This window comes from Marmota flaviventris, chromosome 11, assembly GCF_047511675.1.
Source record: "Marmota flaviventris isolate mMarFla1 chromosome 11, mMarFla1.hap1, whole genome shotgun sequence".
NCBI classification, from domain to species: domain Eukaryota; kingdom Metazoa; phylum Chordata; class Mammalia; order Rodentia; family Sciuridae; genus Marmota; species Marmota flaviventris.
In genome coordinates, this window is record NC_092508.1 from 32,088,750 (window position 1) to 32,100,779 (window position 12,030).

General features: G+C 35.4%; 1 protein-coding gene and 1 pseudogene across 1 annotated transcript in view; one reads left to right on the top strand and one right to left on the bottom strand.

Moving 5' to 3' along the window:
* The window catches only part of Cyp20a1 (cytochrome P450 family 20 subfamily A member 1), a 52,142-nt gene that overhangs the window by 37,348 nt on the left and 2,764 nt on the right, over nucleotides 1-12,030 (bottom strand). The window contains exons 2-3 of the mRNA XM_027941846.2: nucleotides 2,210-2,259; nucleotides 1,250-1,416 (exon numbers count right to left, since the gene is read on the bottom strand). Of these exons, the coding sequence (XP_027797647.2) occupies nucleotides 1,250-1,416; nucleotides 2,210-2,259 (217 nt within the window). The remainder of the gene's footprint in view (nucleotides 1-1,249; nucleotides 1,417-2,209; nucleotides 2,260-12,030) is intronic.
* Nucleotides 10,622-11,481, top strand: LOC114097804 (polycomb group RING finger protein 5-like; annotated as a pseudogene).

Here is a 12,030-nt window from a genome sequence, read left to right on the forward strand (position 1 = left end):
CCAGTAACTCCCCATCCCAATATAAAGCATTTAATCTGGAATTATTTTTTCCACATTTTTACTGGTACATTATAATTGTATACAATCATGGGCCTGATATATATTTATTCATGTACATAATATAATAATTTGGCCAATATCATTCCACAGTATTTTCCCTTTCCTTCACCTCCTCCCTTCCCCTGGTCCTTTTCCTCTACTCCACTAATCTCCCTTCAACTTTCATAAGATCCCTCACAACCTTTCTTTTTCTTTTGTCCTCCCTAGCCTGCACATATGAGAGAAATATGTGACCCTTGACTTTCTGATTCTGGCTTATTTCACTTAACGTTCTCAAGTTCCATCTATTTTCAAGCAAATGACATAATTTCATTCTTCTTTATGCTATTGTGTAGATAGACCACATTTTCTTTATCCATTCATCCATTGATGGACACCCTAGGCTGGTAAACTGTACTGCTATAAACATCTGTATGTATATGTTGCTATAGTATGCTGACTCAAATTTTTTAGGATAAGTATCAAGGAGTGCTATTGCTGAATCATATGGTGGTTCCATTCCTAGTCTTTGGAGGAACCTCCATACTGATTTCCATAGTGGTTGTGCTAATTTACAATATCACCAACAGTGTAAAAGTTCTTTTTCTCCACATCCTCACTAGCATTTCTTATTGTTTATGTTCTTGATGAGTGCCATTCTAACTGGCGTGAGATGAAATCTCAGTGTAGTTTTGCATTTCTCTAATTGCTAATGATGATGAACATTTTCTCATATATTTATTGGCCATCTGTATTTCTTCTTTTAAGAATGTCTGTTTAGTTCATTTATACATTTATTCATTGGGTTGTTTTCTTATTTGATATTACACTTTTTGAGTTCTTTACGTATTCTGGATTTTAATCCTCAATCAAAAGAGTAGCCAACAAAGATTTTCTCCCATTCTGTAGGTTTTCTCTTCACATTCTTAATTATTTCTTTTGCTGTGAAGAAACTTTTCATTATTTTCTGAACCACTAAAAGATCCTACAATAATTTACATTTTCATTGTGTATATCTATAAATAAAAGAAAAAAATACACTTTTACAATACTGAGTTTTAAGTGTGTAATAAAGATTTCAGCACAATGACTAGTACACAGTATAAAACGTTCACTAAATATTAGCTAATCCTACCTAAGAATAACGTATACTTCTTCATAAACATTTATTCTTAAAAGATAAGGATCAACTAATAGACTTTTAACTTACATGTCTTATTGGGGTTGATATGCTGCTTCAGTACATCCACAGTGCCCAAACTAACCACAAGACGCCTGCCAAACCAGAAAGAAACCACAGGCCCATATCTCTCATGCAAACCAACCAGGAACTCGTGTAAACTTCCATTGTTCACTATATCTGGAAGATTACCATCTCTGATAAAAGAGTAAAATTTAACAAAGTCATCCATCAATTTAACTTGGAAAAAAATCAGAAAAACCATACTTGATTCTGAATTAACTACATAAACAGATGAGGTTATGTTTGTGAAATTCAAATTACTGCAAAATCCAAAACTCAATTACATTTGCCCTCTTGTTATATTTCTATAGGTATATTTAAAAATGGATTTGTATGGGAATTACTCTTCAATGCAAATAAGAATGTCACACAACGAACATGTGACACATTCTGGAGAACTACCCAACTACTATAGCACCTTGTCCTGAGATAGCAGTGGACATCATAATAGGCTGATGAAATCAGATCAATTATGGCAATTTTTTTCTTCTTTCCTTCTATCTTGTCCTATTGTCAGCTTTTTCTGGCAAGGAGTAGTGAAAGCAATTAATGTTTCTGATTTACAAAGCCCTCCTTTCAGCTCTTAACAAAGTTTAGGTCTATGTCAACAGTTAAAGTTAAAGCAAATAAAGGAAGCGAATAAGATGAATAATCCAAAAATATGGTTTACTTTTTACTATATATTTTTTTAGTTATAGATGAACACAATATCTTTATTAATCTTTTTTTTTTTTTTTTTTTTTTTTTAATGTCGTGCTAAGAATCGAACCTAGTGCCTCAGGCATGCGAGGCAAATGCCCTACCACTGAGCCTCAACCTCAGACCCTGGTTTACTTTTGATACCAAAAATAAGTTGATTCCAAAAAGTTTATTCCAAAAATAAGTTTACTCCAAAATAAATTTATTCCAAAAGAAATAATTACTCACTTTTCTTCAGTTGGAGTAATCCCTGGAATTCCTGCAGCCTGTCTGGAAGCCTTCAAGAAAAAAAAAAAAAAGTTTAGTATAATGAATTATCATATATCCCACAAGTCTGATGTGTTTTATTAAGACATATGTAGGACCTTAAGAAGTGGATTTCCTATTCCAAGTTGATGCTAAGGAATTATTTCTATATTAAAATATTTTTAAAATAGTGCCTCTGCATACAATAGAATTACCTTAATATTCTTCCCTACACCAATTAAACTAAATTATTCAAAGAATATCCTTTTTTTTTTTGGCAATTGTAGATGGACAGCATGCCTTTATTTTATTTGTGTATTTTTTTTAATGTGGTGCTGAGGATCGAACCAAGTACCTCCCACATGCAAGGCAAGAGCTCTGCCACTGAGCTACAGCCCCAGCCCCCAGGTACATTTTTCTTTGTTCTGAGTCTATGAATTGTCTTAGCTGGCTTGACTTAAAAACACAATCAAGTGGTGCTTGGTGGTGTAGGCCTATAATCCCAGCAACTTGGAAGGCTGAGGCAAGAGGATTATAAATTCAAAGCCAGCCTCAGCAACTTAAGTGAGGCCCTAAGCAATTTAGCAAGACCCTATCTCAAAATAAAAAATAAAAAGGTCTGGGGATGTGGCTTAGCACCCTTAGGTTCAATCCCTGGTACACAATAAATAAATAAATAAATAAATGTTCATGCTTATAATAACTTCATCCCGGAAACAATCACACTCTTTCTAATCAAACAATTTACCGAAATACAGTGATTGCTATGGACTGAATGTCTGTGTCCTCAAAATTCATATGTTGACATCTAATTCCCAAAGTGATAGGACTGTGGGAGGTAAGCGGGCAGAGTTCAAACGAATGAAATCATGCCATGGTTAAGTTGGGAAGGAACTTGTTTGCCCAGTCCACCATGTGAAGACAGAGCAAGAATGCACAATCCATGAACCAAGAAATGAAGCCTCACCAGAAACTTCCCAGTCCCCAGAACTGGCAGAAATAAATTTCTGTTGTTTATAAGCCATACACCTTATGTATCTATAACAGGAGCCCAAAAAGACTAAGACAATAATATTCCTCTTTTTTTTTTTTTTAAGTGTAGTACAGTCAGTAAGGTGTCTGGTATAAAAATATATTAAGTGATAAGAGAATTCACAGTAAACTGTTGAGTGACATCCTTTAAGGAATGAATTTTGGGGGAGTTTAGGGGATTTTGATTTTTTTAATTTTCTTTTTTAATTTTTTAAGTTATTGTCTTATTCATTTATTTTATATGTAGTGCTGAGAATTTAACCCAGTGCCTCATACATGTAAGGCAAGTGTTCTACCACTAACCCACAACCCCAGGCCAATTTTTTTTACAATTTTCTACTGGGTTTATGGTGGCTAGGGCTGGGGATCAGCGTTATTTTAAATTTTATAATAAGTGTATGTTACTTACTAAACTTTTTACAAAACAGTTCTTAAATAAATACTCAGCTTTAGAATTAATTCTGAATTTTATCAATGATATTGACTAGCACCAATCAGAGTTTTATATATTTGGCATTCTTCTTTTTAATTTAATTTAATTAAATTAAAAATTTTAATTGGACACGATATCTTAATTTTACTCTGGATATGACAGTTCCTTCACTAACTATACTTCATAACAGAAATGAAGGGTGAGCCCCAAAATTCCATGCAAATGCTCTTCTACCCTTTACTGTAGCTACATTTCGAGAATACCTAACATAATGAGGGGTATCCCAAACTGGCATGCACCTAGAAAGAATCTACAAAACTTTAATCTCCCATATAATCATTGTCTTACCATCATAGGCCTTGAGACCATTCAGAATGACGCTATTAATACCTTTTTTCTTACATTAGACAACACAAGAAGCCTAGGACCATTTTCCTCATTCCCTAGACCAGCCCAGGAGCTCCTGGACTCTGGCTTTCACAACTCTGTGGAACTGGCTCATTAAAACCCTAATCTGGAGTTTTTCAAGATGGCAGAATAGAGGAGGTCTCATTCCTGGCTGCTCCATGCCATGAAACCAAGAAAGTAGACAGGCAGCTTCTTTACAAGGTAAGAGAACAAAAAAAAAAGCAGGGGGGTTGTATGGAGAGATTTTACTGGAACTTAAAACTAGACATTCAAAGTGGACCAGGGACAGAGGAGGTTGGCTATAATAAAAAAGGAAAAAATCCCCAGCAGCATAGCTGCTGCCTTGGCTGGGGGCTTGGAAGCACCTGCCAGGGTGGTCCCTCTGTGAGCATAGTAGAAGGATAAGAGAATTAGAGAAATTTGCATTTTTGGGAAGCCCAAGATGTGTCTGGATACAGAGTGTTTAGAGATCAAGAGCACAGCCCAATAAGCCTGAAAAAAACACTGTGTGATATCTATGGGCAGAGAAAGAAGCTGCCATCTCTCTAAAGGACATGCAGAGGACAAAGGAAGGAACCCATTTTGCAGCTGTGGTGCGGGGTCCAGCAGCTGAGGAAGCCCATCCTTGGCAAACCTGAGTCTGGCCCAAAATATAAGCCCAGTAAACACATTCTGCACAACATAGTGTGCTTAAGTGACCAGGAGAAAATCAAACCGGGAGACAGATTTATATGGGAGACAACTGGTCATGGAAACCTACCTGGCTCTTCCCCTCCCTCTCCAATCCAACTGCTTGCAGGACCTGCTGGAAGAGACATATCTAGCCTGGAACTCGCAATGGTACTGGTGGGAGAGATTGTTTCTCTAAACTTGAAACCAGGAAAGGTGGGGTTTGTGGGTGACATGGGGGACTAAAAATTGTCTCCCCACCACACAAGTGGATTTCCCCTGAGGTACAGTCTTCTAGCATGGACCAGCAAGTGCTGGGCACTGGAGGTGTGCTGATTTAAAACCTCCAGACCAACTGGCATTCAGCAAAGAGCCTGCAGCCCACCTAAACCTAAATCCTGCCTCCTGGAACTCCATCTACAGGATTACCTCTCTCACTTCAGTAATCCAGAGGGTGGAGCATCACACTCCAGAAAACCCCACCTAAAACTGCTGAGAAGAGAAGCTGAGAATGTTTTGAACATTCTCAACAATGGAAAGAACTGTTAAATTTTTTGTTAAGATTTTTTTCTTTAATTATTTTTCTCCATTTAATTGTGACCTTGATGGTACATGGACATTTATACATTTTCATATTTTTTTTCTTCATCTCTAGCATCTCTGAAGCCAGTTACATTTCATGGATTAGTTTTTTTTTGTGACCTACGATGTTTGATTAGTATATTTTAGTTTTGTACTCTTTTATTTTTATTTTTAATTTATCATATATGTGTGTGTGTGTATATATATATATATATATATATGTGTATGTATATATATATATATATATATATATATATATATATATAAAATGTATATAATCTCCTACCTATTTCCTTGATTGTCTCTTTTCTTCCATTAGACAATCCCCATTGTTCTCTCTTTCACTCTTCCTTTTATCTTTTACTCTGTCTTCTCTCCTCCTCCCTCATAATTATCACATCCTAAAAAACTCTGGTCTCTCCCTGTCCATCATCTGAAATTCTAAAAGCTTTTGCAAAGTTGCTATATAGTAGGCAATAACTGATCGTATCATTTCTGTTTATTGTGATAATTAACATTGTAGATGTCATAGTAGGAACTATTTGGTTTAATGCTGCATATTGTTTGCATTGTTGTGATTATTTGTCTCCCCCTAAACAGTGAGATACTGGAAAACTTCAGGGACACTATACTTCCAACAGAGTGGAAACTCTACTGCCTCAGATCCACTCTGATACATGGGTAGACATATAAACAACATGAAAAAGCAAAGAAAAAATTTACCCCAAACAAACCAAGATACTCCAATAACCAATTCCATCAATACCATGCTGGAAGAAACACCAGAGAAAGAGTTCAAAATGTACATAGTTAAACTGATCTGCAAAGGAAAGGACAGTATAAGGAATGCAATCAGAGAAGAAATACAGGAAATGAAAGATCAATTCAATAAAGAGGCAGAGAGAGATCCTGTGGGGGAAAAAAAAGCAGAAATCCTCAAAATGAATGAAACAATAAGCCAAATTAAAAACTCAATTCACCAACAGACTAGACCACTTGGAAGACAGAACCTCAGGCAATAAAGACAAAATATATAATCTTGAAAATAGCAGTGACCATGGAGAGAAGATGTTAAGAAACCATGAACAGAACTTCCAAGAAATATGGGATAACATGAAAAGACCAAGTAAGATTTATCAGGATAGATGAAGGCATGAAGATACAAATTAAAAGAATGCACAATCTTTTCAATGAAATAAGATCAGAAAATTTCCCAAATCTAAAGAATGACATGGAAAATCAAACACAAGACGCTAATACGACCCTAAATGTACAAAATTACAACAGACCCACACCAAGGCACATTGCAATGACAATGCCTAGCATAAGGAATAGGGAGAATTTTAAAGGTTGCAAGAAAAAAATTAAATTACATATGGGGGAAACTAATTGGATCTCAGCTGATTTTTCAACCCAGACCCTCAAAACTAGGAGGTCCTGAAATAACAGAGCTCTGAAAGAAAATGGATGCCAACCAAGAATCCTATATCCAACAAAATTAAGCTTCAGATTTGAAGATGAAATAAAAACCTTCTATGATAAACAAAAGTAAATCAGAAGAAGAAGGAAGGAACTACACTCAAGGAATAGTCAATCAAAGGAGACACTAATTCAAATTAAAAACTAGAAATAAACCAAAATGACCAGGAATACAAATCATATTTCAATAATAACCTTAAATGTTAATAGCCTAAACTCATCAATCAAAAGACAAAGACTGGCAGATCAGATTAAAAAACAAGATCCAACAATATGCTGTCTCCAAAAGATTCACCTTATAGGCAAAGACAGCCATAGACTGGAAGGTAAAAAGATGGGAAAAAAACATATCACTCATATGGATTGTATAAACAAGAAGGGATTTCTTTCCTTATATCAGATAAAGTGGACTTCAAGCCAAAGTAAATCAGAAGGAACAAAGAAGGACATTTCATACTGCTTAAGGGAATTACACATCAACAAGACATAACAGTCATAAATATTTATGCCCCAAACAATGCAGCATCTATGTACATCAAATAAACTTTTCTCAACTTCAAGAATCAAATAGACCACAACACAATAATACTGGGTGACTTTAACATACCTCTCTCACTACTGGACAGATCCTCCAAACAAAAACAAAGAAACAATAGAACTAAATAATGCAATCAATAATTTAAACTTGACAGACATATATAGAATATCTCATCCATCAATGAGCGAATAGACTTTCTTCTCAGCAGCACATAGATCCTTCTCTAAAATAGACCATATCTTATGCCACAAACTCTTAGCAAATACAAAAAAAGGAGATAATACCTTGCATTCTATCAGATCATAATGGAATGAAATCAATGCTAGAGTAAAAAGTAGAAGCTACTCTAACATACGGAGACTAAATAATATGCTATTGAAAGACGAATGGATAGCAGGAGAAATTAGGGATAAAATCAAAACATACTTAGAGGTAAATGAGAATACTAATAAAATGTTTCAAAATCTCTGGGAAACTATGAAGGCAGTGCTAAAAGGAAAGTTCACTTCACTGTGCTCCTTCATTAAAAGAATAAAAAGTCAGGCTGGGGTTGTAGCTTAGTGGTAGAGTACTTACCTTGTATGTGGAAGGTACTGGGTTTGATCCTTAGCACCACATAAAAATAAAATAAGGTATTATGTCCATCTAGAACTAAAAACATATTTAAAAAAAAGAGTAAAAAGTCAACAAATAAATGACCTAACATTATATCTCAAAGCCCTAGAAAAAAAAGAATAAATAGACACCAAAAGCAGTAGAAGACAGGAAATAATGAAAACCAGAGCTGAAATCAACGTAATTGAAACAAAGGAAACAATTACAAAAGCTGACAAAACAAAAAGTTGGTTCTTTGAAAAAATAAATAAAATTGATAAACTGCTAGCCACGCTAACAGAGAGAGAGAAAACTCAAATTACTAAAATTTGTGATAAAAAAGGAAATATCATGACAGATGCTACTGAAATACAGAAGATAATTTAGAAACTATTTTGAAAATTTATACTCCAATAAAATAGAAAATCTTGAAGATATCGACAAATGTCTAGAGGCATACGACTTACCCAAACTCAATCAGGAGGACATACACAATTTGAACAGATTAATTTCAAGCAATGAAATAGAAGATGCCATCAACTAAGAAAAACCCAGGACTAGATGGATTCTCAGCTGAGTTCTACAAGACCTTCAAAGAAAAATTAACACTAATACTTCTAAAATTATGCCATAAAATAGAAATGGAGGGAACTATGCCAAACTCATTCTATGAGGCTACTTTCACCCTGATACTAAAAACAAAGACATATCAAGGAAGGAAAAATGCACACTATTATCCCGGATGAACACAGATGCAAAAATTCTCAATAAAATTCTGGCAAATCACATACAAAAACATATTAAAAAGATAGTGCACCATGATCAAGTGGGGTTCATCCCAGGGAGGCAAGGTTGGTTCAATGTATGAAAATCAATAAACGTAATTCATCACATCAACAGACTTAAAGACAAGAGTTATATGATCATCTCAATAGATGCAGAGAAAGCATTTGACAAAAAATAGCAGTCCTTCATGTTCAAAACACTAGAAAAACTAAGAATGATAGGAATATACCCCAACCAACATCAATCTAAATGGAGAAAAATTGAAAGCATTCCCTCTAAAAACTGGAACAAGGCCAGAATGCCCTCTTTTTCCATTTCTAGTCACTGAAACTCTAGCCAGAGCAATAAAACAGATAACAGAAATTAAAGGGATATGAATAGGAAAAGAAGAACTCAAACCATCACTATTTGCCGTCAACATGATTCTATATTTACAGGACCCAAAAAATTCCACTAGAAAACTTCTAGAACTCATAAATGAATTCACCAAGTAGCAGGATATATAATTAACACCCATAAATCAAATGTGTTCCTATACATCAGTGATGAATCCACTGAAAGAGAAATTAGGAAAACAATATCCTCAAAAAAATAAAATAAAATATTTGAGAATCAGTCTAACAAAAGAGGTGAAAGACCTCTACAATGAAAATTACATAACACTAAAGAAAGACATTAAAGAAGACTTTAGAAGATGGAAAGATCTCCCATGTTCTTAGACAGCCAGAAATAACATTTCAAAATGGCCATACTACTAAAAGTGTTATACAGATTTAATGCAATTCCTATTAAAATCCCAATGACATTCTTCATAGGAATAAAAAAAGCAATCATGAAATTCATTTGGAAAAATAAGAGACCTGCAATTGCCAAAGCAATCCTTGACAAGAGTGAAGCAGGAGGCATCACAATACCAGACTTTAAATTATACTACAGAGCCACAGTAACAAAAATGCCATGGTATTGGCACCAAAACAGATTCGTAGACCAATGTTAAGAATAGAAGACACAGAGACAAACGCACATAAATACAGTTATCTCATACCAAACACTGGAGAAAAGTTTAAACTTCTTCAACAAAAGGTGCTGGAAATCCACGTGTAGCAAAATGAAATTAAACCCCTCCCACCCTGCACAAAACTCAAAGTGGATCAAAGACTTAGGCACTAGAACAGTGACCCCAATCTCCACCATGTCGGCCTAGGAACTGACTTCCTTAACAAGACTCCTAAAGCACAAGAAGTAAAATCAAGAATCAATAAATGGGATGGAATCAAACTAAAAAGCTTCTTCACAGCAAAAGAAACAATCAATAAAGTGAAGAGAGAGCCTACAGTATAGGATAAGATCTTTACCACATGCACCTCTGATACAACATTAATCTCCAGGATATATAAAAAACTCAAAAAACTTAACACTGAAAAAAAAAAAACAAACAAATAACCCAATCAATAAGTGGGCTAAGGAACTGAACAGACTTCAGAGGATAAGAAATACAATCAACAAATAAATGAAAAAATATTCAACATCTCTAGCAATTAGAGAAATGCAAATCAAAACTACACTGAGGGCCTGCAGGGGTAGGGCTGTCAGGCCCTGGAACCAGCTAGGCCCCAGTGGGTGCTGTTTCTCTTTCACTTTTTTTCTTCCTGAGGCCATCATACTGGTGCTGGCCAGCGAGGAGCCACGGTGGTGGATACGGAAAAGCAGAGCTCTGGAAAGGAGTGATTATCAGAGATCTCATGATAAATCTGGTTATTAGTTCTCATGCCTCATGACATCCTATTGGGAACACCATACCAGCTCCTGGAAACAGATGTGCATCCACTTAGTACCTCTGTTTGTTTAAGCTACTAAAGCCAGCTAACTACAAATGGCTACCCAAAGGAAACATTTGGTGAAAGATTTTAATCCTTATGTTACGTGCTATATCTATAAAGAGTATCTGATCAAGCCAACTACAGTGACAGAACGCCTCCATACCTTTTGTAAGATTTGTATTGTCCAGCCCTTTGAAGATAGCAATGATTGTCCAAGATGTGGCAACCAAGTTCATGAGCAAATCAATTAGAAATGTTGAGATTGGATAATACATTGGAGGAAATTATATTTAATCTAGTACCTGGGCTATGAGAACAAGAATTTAAGCGTGAATTGGCATTTTGGAAGAAAAATAAGCCTCAAAAAAATGGGCAAGGGAATGGGGATATAACTCAGTTAGTAGACTTCTTGCCTCTCATGCTCAAGGCCCTAGGTTCAATCCCCAGCACCACCAAAAACAAAAGGGGGGGGGCAAGATGATGCTTTAAAAGTCAACAAATTTAAAGCAAAGAAGGTGATGAAAATCAAGATGATAAAGACTATCATAGAAGTGACCCACAAATTGCTGTCTGGATTGTTTATGAAATAATGGACAATCAGGACACAATGTAGTAAAGGCTCTAATGAAGAAATTCATTCAATGTTCTACATGTGTAACTGTGGGAACTACTAAAAAGTCTAAGTTTAAAACTAAAACTTCCAAGTTCTTATGAGTTGCATATGCAGTGCAATGGTGAAATTATGGAGAAGGATCATACTATGGAATTCATCTATATGATAAGATGGTGACTAAGAGGAGAAAACTTTCGGTGTCTGAACTGCTCAGCATCACAAGTCTGCTCTCAGGATGGCCCTCAGTATCAGTCATACCCTACGGTATTGCAGTATCAACCAAGAATTGATTTTGGTTAGACCAAGGAGCCTAGATTTCACTGAAATGAATCCTGCACTATTTGTTTATGTGTTGACAGATTGCACACTGAGCGGTGTTGGACTAGAGGGACACAGATTCTCAGCATACAAATAAGGCCACTGTCTGTTTCTAACATTGTCAGTTACATTCATGTTGTTTCTATTAAGAGCAAACCAAGTATCATTCTGCTACAGAACTAGGTAATAAGGTAAATTGTGCTGTCTCACAGTATGCATGTCATAGCTGGAATCAGGTATGCAACCATGATTCATCCTTCAGAATATTTTTCTTGCCTGTTCCAAGATTGTTTAAATATGCTAGTAAAATGGCTCAACCTTTGTGGTGTTGCAGTTTTCATATATTTAACCATTTTATTCTTGTTTAAATAGGGTGCTACATAAGAACCTAATAATTATATCTTGAAATTATTTTATATAGAACTGTATTTAGAAAAGTGGTTTCTGAGCCACTGTCCTAGTCTTTGTAAGCTTTTTGTGTAAGAAACAGTTCATTTTTGAGTGTGCAAGTCCTTTTGTGAAGAATTCCAA